This window comes from Eptesicus fuscus, chromosome 1, assembly GCF_027574615.1.
Source record: "Eptesicus fuscus isolate TK198812 chromosome 1, DD_ASM_mEF_20220401, whole genome shotgun sequence".
Classification (NCBI taxonomy): Eukaryota; Metazoa; Chordata; class Mammalia; order Chiroptera; family Vespertilionidae; genus Eptesicus; species Eptesicus fuscus.
Window position 1 is genome coordinate 134,798,650 of NC_072473.1, and position 20,495 is coordinate 134,819,144.

Sequence of the window (20,495 nt, forward strand, 5' to 3'; positions counted from 1 at the left end):
GTGCAGGAGGCAGCCGATCCATGATTCTCTCTCATCATGGATGTTTCTATCTCTCCCTCTCTGAAATCAATATATATATTTATATATATATAAGAATTAAAGGAGAAAAATGGTTTTAGCATTATACACTGAGTGGCCAGATGATTATAATCTCTGAATGCGTAATAATCTGGCCACTCTGTATATCCTATAGAATAAAAGGCTAATATGCAAATTGTCCCCTCTACCAGGAGTTCGACCAGCAGGCAGGCCGGCCAACCGCCCATGTCCCCTCCCCCTGGCCAGGCTGGCCGGACCCCACCCATGCACGAATTCATGCACCGGATCTCTAATATACACACGCACACACACACACACACACACACAGAGTGGCCAAATTACTATGCGTTCAGAGATCATAATAATCTGGCCACTAAGTGTAGTTGGGGAGATATGGCAGTTCTTTGGATTTTAGCCTGCACTTTGCCAGGAAGCTCAGAGGACCTCAGGAAGAACTCGGGACTTCTTAAACGGTGTAAAACACAAAATCGGGGAAATAACAAGCATGTGTCAGTAACAGAAACTTCGGGAAAAATAACTGCCAATTCGGAAAACGTTATTGGCCTCATAAAGTCCTGGTAGGGATCTGTAGACAGTTTCAGTTAAATTGCCAAGGCCAGGAAGGATTATGTTTGAGAGTCTGGGGACATTATGAAATTATTTTACCCCAATGATTTGAAAGGTTCGTTTTTATTAAAGTATTAATCATTTGTATGACTTTCAGCATGAATATCTCAGGCGACAAAGGGTTAGAGCTCTCAGTTGGGTGCGCATACTACCAATTGGATCCTGTGAGTGGAGGCTGCATTGGAGTAGAGGTGTCATCTTTTGGGTGTTTTTCTAATGGGTTTGCCCACTAGATTATAAATGTAGAGTGAGGAAATTCTCAGCAGGCAGTACCCCCTTTTCTCTTACCAGGTTAATTAGAAACCTACCTGCTCTGAAATGTGTTCAATAGACAGTGGCCTTTTATTGAAATCTAATACTCAACTTACAAAGTACATTCTGTAAGACAAATCTAAAAATATTAATTTCTCCTCATATCATAGCGAGGGGGAAAATCCTTCCAAGTTTTAATAAAAATCTTGATACAAGGTTATGATTCATTTCAGAACTGTAAGAACAGCTTTTTATTGCTGCATGGGAATTTTTATTTCAGAGCCGTGTGTGGGGGAGCCAGCCGAGGGTGGCCCCCCGTGATGGCCACCTCCTGGTATTCCCACCCTTGTATGGTCCTCTCACGGTGTACCACGTGGCCAATAGAACCCAGGTGAGGCGATGGTACATCACCTCCCAGATTAAGCTCTGGGAAACCAGAGAGCTTCTTTCTTGGGGTTCCTCTCTCTTAGAACACCTGCTGTGGGGGCAGCACATGGGGAGCAGCCCTGTGGCCCCCCGGGCACAGAACTGAACCCTCCTGCAAATTGTGAGTTTGGAAGTGGGGTTCTCTAGCCCCAGGCAAGTCTCCAGACTGCAGTCCCAGTGACAGCTAAGAGACCCTGAGCCAGTGCGAGCACCCAGCTAAGCCACTCCCATTCCTGACCCTCAGAAATTGTGAGATAATAAATATTTAATTTTTATTTTAAATAACATTTTTATTGATTTCAGAGAGGAAGGGAGAGGGAGAGAGAGATAGAAACATCAATGATGGCAGAGAACCATGGATCAGCTGCCTCCTGCACGCCTCACACCAGGGATCAAGCCCACAACCCAGGCCTGTGCCCTGACCGGGAATCGAACTGTGACCTCCTGGTTCATAGGTCGATGCTCAACCACTGAGCCACGCCACTGGGCCATTGGTTGATTCTTGAATGTGCCCTGAGTATGGGACTGGAAACCTTGGTGCATCGAGTCGACACTCTAACCCAGTGGTCGGCAAACTGCGGCTCGCGAGCCACATGCAGCTCTTTGGCCCCTTGAGTGTGGCTCTTCCACAAAATACCACGGCCTGGGCGAGTCTATTTTAAAGAAGTGGCGTTAGAAGAAGTTTAAGTTTAAAAAATTTGGCTCTCAAAAGAAATTTCAATCGTTGTCCTGTTGATATTTGGCTCTGTGGACTAATGAGTTTGCCGACCACTGCTCTAACCAACTGAGCTACTAGGCCCAGGCTCAGATAGTTGTTTCCAATTGCTTTGCATTTGAAATATTGAATAGAAGCAGGGTTTCAGCAATCTTAAACACATACATTGGGGTTCCCCAGTAGACCACTCTGGAACTTCCTGCATCCTGCAGAGATAGGGAGAGATTCGGGGTCAAGTCCTAAAGGGTAGCCTCTGCTGTGGCCTCACCCCCACAGCCCCACTGCTCTCTCTTCCCCTCCTCCCCTGCTCCCTGGTTTAAGAAAAATCCGTAACACCCATGAGATCCCTAGGGGCACAATCTGGGCTAATACTGTTAACCGCACCCCCTCACCGCCAGCGTAGCTAGTGTTCAACACAGGGTGATAGGTTAACCAGTTTTACAAACTGCATTCCCCCATTTTTAGGCATGAGGAGAAGAGGAAAGGATTGTGATTTTGTCACTTATATTTTCTAGTTTAGGTATCTAGACTCCAGGGTTGATAACAATGGACCTCAGAGTTGTTTATCCTGTTTCCATGGAAGATTCTAGAATTGCTCTGTCACCAAGAGATTCTAGGTTCTCTTAGTAAGTACTCCTTAAAAGTCTAAACTGGATTTCACTGAGTTCGTTTAAACTCACTTCCAAGTATTTCCATCAGTAGAACTAGTCCCAGACTTTTTTGGTGTGAAGAGATTTGTGGCTCTACCAAGTTTTTAAAAAGCCATGTGTGCTAAGCATCCTTATTTGGCCCCTGGACACCCAAAACAAGTAACAAAAACATATTCCCAAGAGAGCTTTAAGAAAATAAAAGAAGCAATGAGTTAGCCCTGGCTGGTTTGGCTCAGTGGATAGAGCCACGGCCTGTGGACTGAAGGGTTCGATTCCCGGTCAAGGGCATATGCCTGAGTTTCAGGCTCAATCCCCAGGGTGGGGCATGCAGGAGGCAGCTGATCCATGATTCTCATCATTGATATCCATGTCTCTCTCTCATCATTGATGTTTATCTCTCCCTCTCTGAAATCAACAAAAATGTTTTTTAAAAAGGAAGAAGCAATGAGTTAGATACATAATTTGAAATACCTTTCATTCAGTCTTTCTTCCCCATACAAAACTAACCCTCGAGTTGCAGGTCCCATGAAAACAACCCATCTACCCCCTCACCTTCCAGATCAAGGAAGAGGCGACACTCGGTGTCAGTTCTGTGCTACTTTTATTAACCAAACTGCAGGTTTCAATGAGATTTGCACTGTTTTAGAGTCAAAACCGAACTTTTCCTTCATCTTTAGGAAGAATAACAGTTCAGCACTTGCCAGCTGCAAAGATTCGACGAATCTCATTCCGGGGCCTGCAGGTTGGGGCTGGCGGCCACCTAGTCGAAGCTGACATAAATGCAGCACTCAGTGGCCATGGTGGTGGCGGCCCTGGTGCGGGTGTTGGTGCGGGTGCGGGTGTCGGTGACGGTGTCCGCAGCCGCCTTAACGCCGCCGCCGCCGTAGCGGTGGATGAGCAGGCGGCTGCCCTGCACGCTCTGCGCCATCACGTTGGCGCCATGACACGCCATGAGCAGCCGGTTGCGAGGCTGCACGCGGTGGGCGAAGCGCATGAAGGCCAGTGAGTAGAAGATGAGCGCCGTGGTCATGCGGCCGCTGATGATCTCTGGGGTCGCCTTCATGTCCCGAAAGGCGGCCAGCGGCAGGCCCCAGTTGGCCAGGGGACCCCAAAAGTGTGTGCTGGTCACATAGTCGCGGAACTCCTTGGTCTTCACATGGTCCAACGCCTTCCGCCACAGCGCCGCCATGGCCGCTGCCGGGGTCACAGAGCAGTGGGAGCGCCAAGGGACGCCCAGCCAACTCACAATGACGTGACCATGGAGACCGCTGCCATGGCCTCGCGCCTCAGCCGGGCTTGCCGTAAAGTGCAACACACAGCACAAGCCGTTGTCGTGTGTGCGCCTTTGGGGCGGGGTCATGGCCTCGCTTTCGCGCCTCCAGCGACTGCCGTAAAGCGAGGCAGGCAGCACGTGCCGCTGTTGTGCGCCTTTGGGGCGGGATCATGGCCTCGCGCCTCCAGCGACTGCCGTAAAGCGAGGCAGACAGCATGTGCCGCTGTTGTGCGCCTTTGGGGGCGGGATCATGGCCTCGCTTTCGCGCCTCCAGCGACTGCCGTAAAGCGAGGCAGACACACGTGCCGCTGTACAGGCGTTAGTGCCGGGCAGGAGCGCAGCTTCGCCCTGGTGCCTTAATGCGGCTGCCGTAAAGCACGTTGGGCAGCACGTGCTGCTGTGTGTGCCTGTGGGATCCCGAGCAGGGCCCTGTGGTGCCTGCCTTCGTGTGACCACCTGAGGTGTGCAGAATGCGCATGTGTGCGCGTCTGTGTGTGCGCGTCTGTGTGCGCCCCTCTGGCAAAGGTGGAACCAGAGCCCCGTCGCTGGCACCCACCGTGCTGTGGCCGCCTTAAAACTCCGGGCCCCACTTAGCCCCGGAAGGTGACCGCTGGGCTGTCGTGTCCCCTCAGCTGTACAGACGGAAGCTGGGCTTGTTCAGTTTGTGGACAGCGATGGTGGAAGCTGATACACAATTCTTCACCCAGGTAAACGCTGTAGTCCTTACCCAGGTTGCCGGAGTGTTACTTGCAGGCATAGTTACAGGTCACCCCGAAACAGTCCAGCTCTGGTTCCTAACAAGGACATTCTCCTAAACGAGTAACTTAACCACAATACAATAATCCCGTCAGATACTTAACATTTACTAGAGTACTTTCTCTACTGTGCAGCGCACATTTAACTCTCAGTTTTATGGCTGTGCTTACAGTTTATTTTTAGTGTTTTTATTGATTTCAGAGAGGAAGGGAGAGAGAGAGAGAGAATCATGGGTGGGCTGTCTCCTGTTCGCCACCCACTGGGGATGGAGCCCGCAACCCGGCACGTGCCCTTGACTGGAATGGAACCGTGTCAATCAAGATTCACATTTAGTTATTAGAGTAATCTTTTAGATTGATCTCCTTAATCCAGAATAGTTCTACAGTGTTCTTTGTCTTTAGTAACACTGGCATTTTATTTTATTGATTTGAGAGACAGACAGACAGACAGACAGACAAGCATCAATTTGTTGTTCCATTTATTTATGTGTTCATTGGTTGATTCTTGTATGTGCCCTGACCAGGGATCAAACCACAACCGTGGCGGATCAGGATGACACTCTAACTAACTTGAGCTATCCGGCCAGGGCCCATTGATGAAAATTCTTAATGACAAAACTGATTATTTTCCCAGGGTTTTCTACCATTTCCAATAAAAATAATACTGGTTGAAAAATTATTAAATATACATTGAAAATACTAATACTTTAAGTAGTGATTTATAAATAAGCCCATTGTACCTTTAAAAGTTATTACATTCATTCTGTTCATTTATTTCCCAAACATTTCACATAAATATATAGTATAGCCATTGCTCGAAAGGAAAGCAGCGTACTTTTTAGATAACCCTTCTAAAAGGCTAAGCTTGCAAACATGGATGACTGGTATAAATCAGGTTATTATTAGTTTGAATTCATAAGTCAGCAGCATGAATTGATTGACATTTTAGGCCTACACTGCCACATGCTCCAATGTCCTAAAAGATCAGCTCGCTTGGGTTATTACTTGCTTTCAGTTACCTATTGCTGCATAACAAGTCACTCCAAAACGTAGTGGCTTAGAACAGTGGTCAGCAAACTGCGTCTCTCGAGCCACATGCGGCTCTTTGGCCCCTGGAGTGTGGCTCTTCCACAAAATACCACGGCCTGGGCAGGTCTATGTTGAAGAAGTGGCGTTAGAAGAAGTTTAAGTTAAAAAAATGTGGCTCTCAAAAGAAATGTCAATTGCTGTCCTGTTGATATTTGGCTCTGTTGGCCAGTGAGTTTGCCGACCACTGGACTAGAACAACAGCCCTTTTTTTAACTCACAAATGTGCAGTTTGGGCTGGACTCCTGGTTCCTAGGTCCATGCTCATCTGCTCCAGGGACTGCCAGCTGTGGCAGCTCAGCTGGAGGCTGGAAGAGTCATTTTCGGGATGGCTCACTGCATGGCTGCCCTGTTGATACTGGTTGTCGGCTAGGAGCTCAGCTGGGACTTTGGGGGGTAGGTCTCTCTCCACAAGCTGCTTGTGCTCCCTCACTAAGCTCCAAGAACAAGACAAACGAGAATCACAAAGAAGCACCCGGTCGGCGTGGCTCAGTGGTTGAGCGTTGACCTGTGAACCTGGAGGTCATGGTTCCATCCAGGTCAGGGCACAGGCCCGGGTTGCAGGCTCCATCCCCAGTGTGGGGTGTGCAGGAGGCAGCCGATCCATGATTCTCTCTCATCATGGATGTTTCTATCTCTCTTGCCCAGCCAGCGTGGTTCAATGGTTGAGCATCGATCTATGAACCACGGTTAGGGTTAGGGTTAGGGTGAGGGCTGGAGGTCACAGTTCAATTCCCAGTCAGGACACATGCCTGGGTTGCAGGCTCGATCCCCAGTGTGGGGTATGCATCTCATCATTGAGGTTTCTCTCCCTCTCCCTTTCTCTCTGAAATCAATACAAATATATTTTAAAAATTCTATACATATAAAAGCCTAATAGGCAAATTGTTTGACCGGGAGTATGACCATTTGCTATGACATGCGTTGACCACCAGGGGGCAGCGCGGAAATGGTGGGTGTCGGTGAGCAGCACTGACAGTGGGCAGCAGTGGAGGAGCTGCTGGCCCCAATGGGCCCCGACGAGAGCGGAACCGCAGTGGGATGGTGCAGCAGGTGATTGGGCGGTGCCAGGCCAAGGTGGGTGCAAGCAGGGGCCCGATTGCCCCGCCAATTGCCCCGCAGATGGCAATAAGCGGCGACAGCGGGGGTCGGGGCCACTGCCTGGCTCCCAGGCACTGAGGAAGCTGGGCAGGGGCCCCAACCCCAATTGATCACCCCACAGACAGTGACCAGCAGGGGTGTCGGGGGGGCCCAGCCCCAATCGATTGCCCCATAGGCAGGATGGTGGAGCAGTTGAGGGGGCACCGCCAGGCCATGGCGGGGTACCAGTTGGGGCTGCAGGGCTGGAGGCGCGAGCTGGGACCCAATCCCCGCAGGCCACCCCAAGGGACCCCACCCGTGCACGAATTCGTGCACCAGGCCTCTAGTAATAAATAAAATAAGTGATTTGTGGGGAGATACTTTGAGACTCTGTAAATGCTCATTTCCTCATCTAATATTTAACCTACTACATTTAGCATCCATTCATGATTTTTGCCTGTACCTTGTCTTAATCTAATGATAATTTATTTATTTGGTTTTTACTCTATTATTAATATTTTTTCATCCTCACCCGAGGATATTTTTTTATTGGTTTTTAGAGAGAATGGAAGGGAGGGAGGGAGAAGAGAGAAAAGTTGATGTGAGAGACAGACTGACTGACTGCTTCCTGCATGAGCCTTGACAGGGGCCAGGCATCAAAAGTGCAATTCAGGTACATGCCCTTGACTGGGAATGGAACCCTCGATCCTTCAGTGTCCGGGCTGACACTCTAACCCAGGCGTCCTCAAACTACGGCCCGCGGGCCACATGCGGCCCGCCGAGGACATTTATCCGGCCCGCCGGGTGTTTTTGCCGTTTTGTTTTTTTACTTCAAAATAAGGTATGTGCAGTGTGCATAGGAATTTGTTCATAGTTGTTTTTTTTAAAACTATAGTCCGGCCCTCCAACCGTCTGAGGGACAGTGAACTGGCCCCCTGTTTAAAAAGTTTGAGGACCCCTGCTCTAACCACTGAGAAACAGCAGCCAGGGCATTATTTTTTATTTATTTTTATTTTTTAAAAATTTTCTTCTCTTTTTTTTTTTAAAATATATTTTATTGATTTTTTTACAGAGAGGAAGAGAGAGGGATAGAGAGTTAGAAACATCGATGAGAGAGAAACATCGATCAGTTGCCTCTTGCACACCCCCTACTGGGGATGTGCCCGCAACCAAGGTACATGCCCTTGACCGGAATCGAACCTGGGACCCTTGAGTCCGCAGGCCCACGTTCTATCCACTGAGCCAAACCGGTTTCGGCCAGGGCATTATTTTTTAATTTATTTTTCAATTATGTTACATTCAATATTATTTTATATTAATTTCAGGTATACAGCATAATAGTCAGACAATCATATACTTTACTAAGTGTTCCCTCCAATATTTCAGTAACCCCCTGGCAGTGTACATAGTTATTACAATATTATTGACTAGATTCCCTAGCCAACATTTTACTTTTTAAATTATTTTCTGTCTTGTGGTGTGAAAGTCAGACATGTATTTTATTAAAGTTGCCCTGGTATGCTGGCCAACATTTACAAAGCATAAGACGTCCTGAATTATGGCTGTGAAAACCGAACATTTAGGATTTAGGTATTTTATGAATTTTTTTGCCACATCCTATGCTGATTTCCTTGGAATATTTGCTCTTAAATTCTACCAAAGGGAATAAATAGCATAGTGTCTCAAGAGAAGCTGGATGAATAAAACAATAGGCAGATATATTGACTCTGCTATTTTCAGTTACCGCTGAAAGTAATTTTAGAGCCATCTGTGGTTCTGATTCTAATCTTCTGCCTTCTTACACTGTTTTCTCCCCTCATGTGAATAGAATGGCCGAAGGCTGGATAGTTATCCAGTTTCTTCCAGTAGCTACCAGAATGTCAGGGAGATGTGTTGTACCTCATTTTCTCTAGCAATCAGGTGGCAGGAAGGGATCGGTTGGGTCCATTCCCCAGTGACCTGTTGCTCCCTCCCTATCTTTTGTTTCTGACTCGCTTTATTGCAATACTTATTTTATTGCAGTGCTCTGGAACTAACTCACAATATTTCCAAGGTATATACACACACAGGTACACATTACTATTTATTTTTATTTTTTTTAAAGTTTTTATTGATTTCAGAGAGAGGAAGGGAGAAAGAGATAAGAAACATCAATTGGCTGCCTCTTGCACGCCCCACACTGGGGATTGAGTCCACATGATTTCTTAAATGACAGCCAGGCTAGATATAAAATTCTTGGCTTGCATTTTCTTTTCTTGAAAATGCTGTTTTAGTCTTGCAGTACTTTGTGTATTATTCTTGAGGTCTGATTCCAGGTAAATTGTGCCCTGACTGGGAATTGAACCATGACCACCTGGTGCATGGGATGACACTCAACCACTGAGCCATGCCAGCCAGGGCACATTACTATTTATTTTATCTGAACCATTTGAGAGTAGGTTGCAGACATTTTTCTACTTCACTCCTTAATACTTCAGTGCATATTTTCCTAAAACAGAGATATTCTCTGATGTAACCATAGTACAGTCATCAGAGATGTACCATTGTATATAATACTTTATGTAATTACTAGAGGCCTGGTGCACGAAATTGTGCACAGGTAGGGTCCCTAGGCCTGACCGGCAATCAGGGCTGATCGGGCCTTCCGGCTGCTGGCCGGGGCCTTCCTTTGTTCCATGCCACGCCTGGTGGTCAGCACACGTCATAGTGAGCGATCGAACTCCCAGTCTCCTGATCGAACTCCCAGGGGGACACTTTGCATATTACCCTTTCATATATATAGATTATATATATAGGTAGTCCATGTTTTAGTTTTGTCAATTGTCTCAATAATGTCCTTTATAGCATTTTTTTCCCTACAGTACAGGTTCCAGTCCAGTATGATTTCAGAGTCCCCTTTCATCTGGAACAGTTTCTCAGCTTTCCTTTGTTTTACTTGACATTTTTTTAAGAATATTGGAGCTTGCCTGATGTTTTCTCATAGATTCAGTTTTAGCTTCTCACCCAAAATACTAGTACTTGTATGGTTTCTTTCTCTCTTTAAAATTTAGATCTCGCTCTGGCCGGGTAGCTCAGTTGGTTAGAGCATCCTCCCAATACACCAAGGTTGTGGGTTCGGTCCCTGGACAGGGCACATATAAGAAGCAACCAAAGAATACATAAATAAATGGAACAACAAATCAGTGTCTCTCTCTCTACCTCTCCTCCCCCCTCCCTCATCAATAAACAAAAATTTTTAAAAATTTAGATCTCATCCATTTGGAGTTTATTCTTGTGTGTGCTGGAAGATGTGGATCTAGTTTTATCTTTTCCAAAATGGACTTCCTACTCTATTCCATTGGCATGTCTGTCTTCTGATCTACCAGATCATACTGTTTTATATCAGAGAGGCTTTTTAATATCTGGCAGGGCTAGTTCACCTCTGTAACTTCCCTTTTTCAGTGTTTTCTTAGTTTTCAGTTTTGCACATATAAACTTTAGGATCAACTTGTCTAGCTCCATAAAAACATTTTTGTTTTCACTGGGATCATATTAAATTTGTTAATTAACCTAGGGAGAACTGACATTCTTATGATGTGGGTTGAATTTTGTCCACCGAAAGCTGTGCTGAAGCTCTAACCTCTGGTACCACAGAATGTGAGCTTATTTGGGAATAGGGCTGTTGTAGATGTAATTGTGTAGTTAGGATGAGGTCATGCTGGAATAGGGTGGGCCCTTAATACAATATGACTGTTCTTGTAAGAAGGAATTCTACCTCAAGACTGTAACAGGAATACTGCCTGAGTTCCAGCTTGCTGGCCTGCCCCCACAGCCCCATGAACCAGTTCCTTAAAATAAATGTGTGTGTGTGTGTATACATATGTATATTTCATATATTCTCTGGAACACATTGACTGATATACTGCTCTTTCCTATTCAAAAGGCTGTCTTTTCATTTGTCAAGCCTATTTTTGTGTGTTTTTAGAGTTTCAAAGTTGAAATGTGTTTTCTATATACATGATTTCTTAAATGACAGCCAGGCTAGATATAAAATTCTTGGCTTGCATTTTCTTTTCTTGAAAATGCTGTTTCAGTCTTGCAATACTTTGTGTATTATTCTTGAGGTCTGATTCCAGGTAAATTTCTTCTTATATCAGTAACTAGAGGCCTGGTGCACGAATTTGTGCATGGGTGGGGTCCCTCGGCCTAGCCGGCGATTGGGGCCGATTTGGGCTATCTTGCCCAGTCCCAATCAGGGCCGATGGGGGCCGGCTGGCCGGGGAGGGGCCATGGGAGGGCTCCAGGGCATATCCAGCCCGTGTTGCCCAGTCCCGATTGGTCAGACTCCAGCAGTAAGCTAACCTACTGGTCGGAGCATCTGCCCTCTGGTGGTCAGTGCACGTCATAGCGACCAATCGGTAGGACACAGCATATTAGGCTTTTATATATATAGATTTGACCTTTTGCCTGGAAGCCCTTAAAATCTTTCTTTTGTCTCTAAAGTATAAAATTGTATTAAGATGTGTCTCAGAGTTGATAGACTTAGGTCAATTTCCCCATGTATGTATGTAGATTTTTCTTATTTATGGAGTTTTCTTCGATTAGAATTTTGAAAAATTAGCTCTCTTTCATTGTTGTTTTTCTTGTATATTTTCCATTTCAACTATTTTTTTCTGACCCTTTTTTCTTATTTACCTGGTTTTCCATCTTTATGCTGTATCCTTTATTAGATTTTCATTTTAATCTATTCTCCTTTGGGTTCCTTGTAATTTATTCATTTGAGATGGTTGTCTTTTACTTTGACCTCAATTTCTTGCCCGAGTTCAATCAACTCTCTTGCATTTATTTCTGTCTGTCCTTTTCCATTCTTAGTTTTTACATTTCTGATTTTAAGATTTTTTATATTGAAAAACATGTGTTTAAGTGTATTTAATTTAGTTTGGATTTTTCCTGGTTGGCCTTTATGGGGAGAATTTTTGTGAGCTGATTTTTTTGTTTTGTCTTAAAGTAGTTTTGCATTGAAGTAATTACTTTTTTCTACTCCCAGGCATGTTGTGAACAGAGTTCCTAGCTGGATAGCACCTTCTCCTTCCTCTCAAAGAACAAACAGAAAGGGAGAGAAACCAAGATGGCGGCATAGGTTAAACACCTAACCTGCAGCCGGACACAACAATTTCAAAAATACAACTAGAGTCAGAACGGACATCGTCCAGAACCACAGGAGAGCTGGCGGACTGAAATGCCCACAGCTGGGGGGAAGGAGAAGGCCACGGGGACAGTCGGGGAAGCCGTAAAAGCCTGAGGTATGGAGAAACGGGCGGAGACACGAGCACACGCGCATGCGGGGAGGATGGAACCGGAGAGGAGGGGGCGGCTGATGACCTGGCCGGAGTTCACTGGCAGGAAGGAGATAAAGGCTCCGGAGTGCGCTGAGCACCGGCTCCGATTGCACTGAACCCCATTCCGGGCGAAACCCTGGGAAACTCACTCACTTTCGCAACTCCGCCGCCCCCACAGGCTGCCCGGCCCGGGACGCTGGGGACGCCGCCGCAGCGGCGGCGCCCGGAGCCCGGCGGCCTCCCAGCACCCGTCCCCGCCGCGCAGCCCCCGCGCACCTGGTGCCGCGGGCCGCGTGCCCCGCACACCAGACGGAGGCCCGGGCGCCCTCTCCCTGCACCTCCCGGCGGCGCTAGACTTCAGTAGAGTTGACTTAATTCAAGGGATTAAGAAGTATAAATTGGGGGGACGCCGCGGCGGCGACGTCCGGAACACAGCGATGGCGGTGCCTGGAGCTCGGCGGCCGCCCAGCGCCCGTCCCAGCCGCGCGGCCCTCACGCGCCTGGTTCCGCGGGACGCGCGCACCGCGCACCGGACGGAGGCCCGGGCGCCCTTTCCGTGCACCTCCCGGCGGCGCTAGACGTCAGTAGAGTTGACTGAAATGAAGGGATTAAGAAGCACAAATTGAGAAGTTTGAAAAAGATGGCGGCGGAGGTTAAAGGCTGTTCTGTTGCCTCGCACCCAGCGAAATCGGAGGGGATGAGGTGTGGAGGTGCGTGGGTCTGGCTGGTGGCGGGGGAAAGGGGCTTTTGTTCCAAACCTAAGGGAGATTAGCTCTCCATCACCCTGAAACCCATCTTCTGGCGAACCCCGGGAGACCCAGATGCCTGCGGGGAGAGGCGGGACTCTTGCAGAGGTGCGCCCAGCAATCAGTGTTTGCTGCGCTGGAGTGCGGAACGAGGGGACTTAGATACATGGAAGGCAGAAGGACCAGACTCACAGCCATCGAGGCTCGCCACACCATGGCCTGTTGGCGCCCTGAGACCCCGCCCCGCCCTGGGACCCGCCCCGCACGTCTTGAAGACCTGCCCCGCAAGTCTTGCAGGCACACCTGCGCCCCAAGCAACGGCTTAGGCATGTGGGTGGACTGCCCTCTGGCAGCGGACCAGATGATCTGCTGTTCTAGTGGGACTGCTCCAGGGCCACTCAGACAGGAGGAAGAAACTACAGTTTTTGCTGTAATCCTTGCTGAGTGCCTAAGGCAGTAGCTGATCTACACCCCATTGGAGACCCAGAAACGAGGGCATCTAGTGGTCTGTGGGAGATGACACCAGATTTCAACCACGTGCATAAGGGACACATTCAACGGGAATATTCAGTGAGCGCCAAAGCTTTGCTGCACCAAGACCCGGCCCATAAACGTATCTCCTGCACAGCAACTCTTCCTTTATAGACAAAGAGAGCCCCCCCAGTGACACCAACACCAATCAAGACTTAACTATACAAAGGAGGACCAAGATGGAGGCATAGGGCGGAAGCCTGATTGTTGCCTACCACAACAACTTTGAGACTACGACAAGAGAGCAGAGCAGACACCATCCAAGACCACCATAGGGCTGGCTGAGTAGATGCTCTACAACTAGAATAAAAGAGGGGGATGTGGGATGATGCTGATGCCGGTGACCCAAAGACCACACTTTAAGAACTACAGCTCAGGCGACACAAAAGAACTATGGCTCAGGCGATACAACAGCGGCCTGGAACGTGCTCGGCGCAGTTCCCCCGGCGGTCTCCGGCTGAGGGGACGGCTCCACTGGCAGCCAAGCACGGACAGACGAGCCCCTATGAGACATGGGGTGGGAGACTCCGCGCTTGCTGACCTCTGAGTCCGTCAAGAATCTCAACGCCCCGGAAGCGGCCAGGTGCGCATGCTCGGCGACCAGCCACCGATGCAGACCCAAGGGCCGACACAGCGACGCCAGACTGGCCCACCGCCATGCACCGGGTGCACCGGAGCTTTGCCGAGCCGCCGCCCGACGAGTTCTGCAGCAGCCATACTGGAGCTCCAGAAGGATGGCCAGGGGAATTGCTGAGGGGGATTGACCGGCAGGAATTGGGATCGGGAAGACGGGGCCCCACTGAGACCCGGGTGCGGGCGGGGTTGCGCGCCTCTGGGCTCGGGTGTGGTCACACGCCTCTGGGTATAAGTGAGGCCTCACGTCCCTGGGTCTAGGTGAGGCCACATGCCCCTGGGTCCAGGTGAGGCCGGACTCCGGGTCCGGGTGAGGCCAAGTGCCCCTGGACCCGGATGACGCTGGATCCCGTGCCCGGGCGAGGCCAAGCGCCCCTGGGTCAGGGAGAGCCCACACACCCCTGGGTCCAGGCAGACCATGTGTCCCTGGATCCGGGTGAGGCCGCGTGCACCTAGGCCCGGGTGAGCCCAAGTGGCCCTGGGTCTGGGAGAGGCCAAGCGTCCCTGGGTCCGGGTGAGACCATGTGTCCCTGGATCCGGGTGAGGCCTCGGGCACCTAGGCCCGGGTGAGGCCACGTGCCCCTGGGTCTGGGAGAGGCCAAGCGTCCCTGGGTCCGGGCGAGACCATGCGACCCTGGATCCGGATGAGGCCTCGTGCACCTAGGCCCGGGTGAGCCCAAGTGGCCCTGGGTCTGGGAGAGGCCAAGCGTCCCTGGGTCCGGGTGAGACCATGTGTCCCTGGATCCGGGTGAGGCCTCGTGCACCTAGGCCCGGGTGAGCCCAAGTGGCCCTGGGTCTGGGAGAGGCCAAGCGTCCCTGGGTCCGGGTGAGACCATGTGTCCCTGGATCCGGGTGAGGCCTCGTGCACCTAGGCCCAGGTGAGCCCAAGTGGCCCTGGGTCGGGGAGAGGCCAAGCGTCCCTGGGTCCGGGTGAGACCATGTGTCCCTGGATCCGGGTGAGGCCTCGTGCACCTAGGCCCGGGTGAGCCCAAGTGGCCCTGGGTCTGGGAGAGGCCAAGCGTCCCTGGGTCCGGGTGAGACCATGTGTCCCTGGATCCGGGTGAGGCCTCGTGCACCTAGGCCCGGGTGAGCCCAAGTGGCCCTGGGTCTGGGAGAGGCCAAGCGTCCCTGGGTCCGGGTGAGACCATGTGTCCCAGGATCCGGGTGAGGCCTCGTGCACCTAGGCCCGGGTGAGCCCAAGTGGCCCTGGGTCTGGGAGAGGCCAAGCGTCCCTGGGTCCGGGTGAGACCATGCGTCCCTGGATCCGGATGAGGCCTCGTGCACCTAGGCCCGGGTGAGCCCAAGTGGCCCTGGGTCTGGGAGAGGCCAAGCGTCCCTGGGTCCGGGTGAGACCATGTGTCCCTGGATCCGGGTGAGGCCTCGTGCACCTAGGCCCGGGTGAGCCCAAGTGGCCCTGGGTCGGGGAGAGGCCAAGCGTCCCTGGGTCCGGGTGAGACCATGTGTCCCTGGATCCGGGTGAGGCCTCGTGCACCTAGGCCCGGGTGAGCCCACGTGGCCCTGGGTCTGGGAGAGGCCAAGCGTCCCTGGGTCCGGGTGAGACCATGTGTCCCTGGATCCGGGTGAGGCCTCGTGCACCTAGGCCCGGGTGAGCCCAAGTGGCCCTGGGTCTGGGAGAGGCCAAACGTCCCTGGGTCCGGGTGAGACCATGTGTCCCTGGATCCGGGTGAGGCCTCGTGCACCTAGGCCCGGGTGAGCCCAAGTGGCCCTGGGTCTGGGAGAGGCCAAGCGTCCCTGGGTCCGGGTGAGACCATGTGTCCCAGGATCCGGGTGAGGCCTCGTGCACCTAGGCCCGGGTGAGCCCAAGTGGCCCTGGGTCTGGGAGAGGCCAACCGTCCCTGGGTCCGGGTGAGACCATGTGTCCCTGGATCCGGGTGAGGCCTCGTGCACCTAGGCCCGGGTGAGCCCAAGTGGCCCTGGGTCGGGGAGAGGCCAAGCGTCCCTGGGTTCGGGTGAGACCATGTGTCCCTGGATCCGGGTGAGGCCTCGTGCACCTAGGCCCGGGTGAGCCCAAGTGGCCCTGGGTCTGGGAGAGGCCAAGCGTCCCTGGGTTCGGGTGAGACCATGTGTCCCTGGATCCGGGTGAGGCCTCGTGCACATAGGCCCGGGTGAGCCCAAGTGGCCCTGGGTCGGGGAGAGGCCAAGCGTCCCTGGGTCCGGGTGAGACCATGTGTCCCTGGATCCGGGTGAGGCCTCGTGCACCTAGGCCCGGGTGAGCCCAAGTGGCCCTGGGTCTGGGAGAGGCCAAGCGTCCCTGGGTCCGGGTGAGACCATGTGTCCCTGGATCCGGGTGAGGCCTCGTGCACATAGGCCCGGGTGAGCCCAAGTGGCCCTGGGTCTGGGAGAGGCCAAGCGTCCCTGGGTCCGGGTGAGACCATGTGTCCCTGGATCCGGGTGAGGCCTCGTGCACCTAGGCCCGGGTGAGCCCAAGTGGCCCTGGGTCTGGGAGAGGCCAAGCGTCCCTGGGTCCGGGTGAGACCATGTGTCCCTGGATCCGGGTGAGGCCTCATGCACCTAGGCCCGGGTGAGCCCAAGTGGCCCTGGGTCTGGGAGAGGCCAAGCATCCCTGGGTCCGGGTGAGACCATGTGTCCCAGGATCCGGGTGAGGCCTCGTGCACCTAGGCCCGGGTGAGCCCAAGTGGCCCTGGGTCTGGGAGAGGCCAAGCATCCCTGGGTCCGGGTGAGACCATGTGTCCCTGGATCCGGGTGAGGCCTCGTGCACCTAGGCCCGGGTGAGCCCAAGTGGCCCTGGGTCTGGGAGAGGCCAAGCGTCCCTGGGTCCGGGTGAGACCATGCGTCCCTGGATCCGGATGAGGCCTCGTGCACCTAGGCCCGGGTGAGCCCAAGTGGCCCTGGGTCTGGGAGTGGCCAAACGTTCCTGGGTCTGGGTGAGACCATGTGTCCCTGGATCCAGGTGAGGCCTTGTGCAACTAAGCCCGGGTGAGGCCACGTGCCCCTGGGTCTGGGAGAGGCCAAGCGTCCCTGGGTACGGGTGAAGCCAGATCCTGGGTCCGGGTGAGGCCGTGCGCCCCTGGATCCATCCGGGTGAGGCTGGGTCCCAGGCCCGGGTGAGACCACGCGCCCCTTGGGTATGGGTGAGGCCACGTGCCCCTTAGTCCAGGTGACGCCGTGCCCCTGGGTTCGGCCGAGACCAAACCAGAGGGAGTCGGACCTCCATTACCACCATTTGTCCACCATCCAGAGCTGAGGGGTCAGTGCTGACATGTACACATAAGGAACTACTGGACATCGAAATTGGGTCTCAAAAGAACTGTTGGTCCAGGGGGAAGCTCGCTACAGATTGATTCATTTGCCTGTCAGCATAAATATTATTGCTCGTCTCACATTCAGTTCTTATTAGTATATATCTAGTGACATTTGATCTCATTCATCTAGAGGAAATGATGAACAACATAGACTGAGGAACAAGAACAGAACCAGAATCAAGTAGGCATCGATCGGACTATCGGGCCTCAGAGGGAGGATAGGGGAGGGTAGGGAGAGGGTGGGGGGAGGGGGAGAGTTCAACCAAAGGACCTGTATGCATGCATATAAGCCTATCCAACGGTTAAGTTCAACAGGGGATTGGGGCATGCGTGGGGAGAGGGGTGGGATGGGAATGGGGGGATGAGGACAAATATGTGACACAATCAATAAAGAAATTTAAAAAAAAAAAAATAAAAAATAAAAAAAAAAAAAAAAAAAAAAAAAAGAACAAACAGGGTTTTGCCACACAAGGTGGGAGCGGGGTGAAGACAGGCAGGGGAAGAGAGAGGAAGGAAGGGAGAGAGAAACATCAATGTGAGAGCGAAACATTTATCGGCTGCCTCCTGTACGCTCCCTACCGAGGATCAAGCCCGAAACCTGGGCATGTGCCCTGACTGGAAATCAAACCAGCAACCTTTCAGTTCACGGGACAGTGCCCAACCAACTGAGCCACACCGGCCAGGGCAAAATTGCATTTTAAGTCAATATAATCAGAAAAAAAGAAAAATTTATAAAAACTGTGCATTCATTGAAAGTGAATATATATAGGTAATTAATCACTATTTATATTCATAACTTTATCATTACACAGTTGTAACTAAATAAAAAGTTACAAGTCAAAGCAGTTCTCCCACATTAACTACCTACATGCACACTTTGAACAAAACCCATGAATATTAATATTTTAAAGTTTTGTTTATTTTTTAAAATATTTTTTATTGATTCAGAGAGGAAGGGAGAGGGAGAGAGATAGAAACATCAATGATGAGAGAGACTCATGGGTCGATTGCTTCCATGCCCCACACTGGGGATCGAGCCTGCAACCCGGGCGTGTGTCTGGACCGGGAATCGAGCCATGACCTCTGGTTCATAGGTCGAGGCTCAACCACTGAGCCACGCTGGCCGGGCAATATTTAAAAATTTTAAATGTGACAAATAAGCTTGGTTGCTTGCTAGCCTATCTAATTGAAGTTGGATTGTTGACAGTGCTGAACTGTTTCTTTCTTTGGTCTTAACATTTATAGTAGAGAAACTAGTCTCACAGAGCTGTTGACAGGAAAGGAAGAAGATATTTTAAAGTAATTCAGAAAGTTCAGGATATTCATTTTTAATTCTCATCCAAAATAAAAGCAAGTGATGATTTATTCCCAAAATGTCTTCAAATCTTCATCCAGCTCTAACAATTTATGATGTAAAAGTTAAATATAAATTCTGAATGTGATATACTTGTGGGTAACAGTTGGCAAACTAACCTTAGACTCTCTTCCATTACTGCATGGTGTGTGGTGCATGACTAGGACAGCCTGCTCTCTGTGACTCACCATACACGCTTTCCAGTATCCAAACTGGTCTGTACCTCGTTCACTGAGATGAGTCTGTTGATCATGTGTTTGGATATCATAACGTCAAATCGCTATAAAAATTTCTCAACACTTATCGCATCACAAACTGCTAACAGCCCAGACCTGCACCAGTCTATGGCCCACTGGCAAGTTACCAGAGACTCCTTGGATCTTCCAGAGTAGCCGAAGGTAGAAGGAATATTGCTAGAGGAGATTAAAAAAAATCTCACAAAAACCACCCAAGACCTTGTTATCTTTTAAGGTGGCAAGAACATCTACCCTGATTCCTTCCTCATTCTCTCATGTGTTATGCTTACATGTTCTAAATGATACCACTTTTTCTTTCCTTCCTTGTCCCACCCATCTTTCTCTCCATCACATAAAGCTATCACATAGAGGTTTACTTGATATTTAGTCCATAAACATCAAGTGGTGCCAGAGGCAAACAAGTGCTCAGAAAAAAATGAGGAGGTGTTAAAAGGACATAGGAGCCAAAGAAAGGGGCTCCCACTGGCCAAATCTGGGACAAAATAAATGATTATAATCCAGTAATGGATTATAACACAGAGACTAAAACAAATATCCACGAGTTCAGGTAATCTATATATATAAAAGGCTGATATGCAGAGTGTCCCCTCGGGAGTTCAACTGGGAGACTGGGAGTTCAGTCGCTTGCTATGACGTGTGCTGACTACCAGGGGGCGACACGGAACAAAGGGGAAGGAAGGCCCCGGCTGGTAGCTGGCAGTGGGGGAAGGAAGGCCCTGGCCAGCAACCCGAAGGCCCTGATTGGCCCTGATTGCCGGCCAGGCCTAGGAACACTACCCATGCACAAATTTCGTGCACTGGGCCTCTAGTAAATAGAATTGATAAATTAGTGGGAGAGAAGGGAAAGCTCTTTACAGAATTCCAATTAGTAAGTATACTAGGAATAATGGATTGAGAAAATCATCATTTGGCAAACACCACAGTAATAATTATTTCAGACAAGAATCAGTGGATGCTAAAATGAATGGGTAAAAGTAGGATGAAAAATGGGATATAAACATAGTCTTAAATTGTCTAAGTATAGCCCAGCCAGTGTAGCTCGGTGGTTGAGCATCAATTTAAGAACCAGGAGGTCATGGTTTGATTCCTGGTTGGGCCTGGACTGCAGGCTCAATCCCCAGTATGGGGTGTGCAGGAGGCAGCTGATCAATGGTTCTCTCTCATCATTGATGTTTCTTTCTCTCCCTCTCTGAAATCAATAAAAAATACATATATTTTAAAAAGACATAGCAAAAGAAAATAAAAATCGATTCAATAGTATTCCTAATAGAATTAGGCTATAAGCAGTATCTACCACATGTAAAATCTCAAATGTTTTATAAACCCAGAAAATTCTACCAATAAGATATGAAGTGATTGGGTTTTTCTCTTTCAATGCCAGTGGATAGTCAGCCATGAGTCAGCCATGAGGCTTTCCTGCTTTTCACACACTGTGATTTATGTTCCTGAACAAATGAGACTTAATTTAA

At 50.2% G+C, this 20,495-nt stretch overlaps 1 protein-coding gene across 1 annotated transcript; it reads right to left on the reverse strand.

The window, feature by feature from the left end:
• Positions 1-3,291: 3,291 nt before the first annotated feature.
• On the reverse strand, positions 3,292-4,069 carry MPC1L (mitochondrial pyruvate carrier 1 like). The gene has a single exon (XM_008153062.3). The coding sequence runs from the start codon at positions 4,067-4,069 to the stop codon at positions 3,470-3,472; it is 600 nt and encodes a 199-aa protein (XP_008151284.3). The 3' UTR covers positions 3,292-3,469.
• Between the last annotated feature and the right edge of the window lie 16,426 nt (positions 4,070-20,495).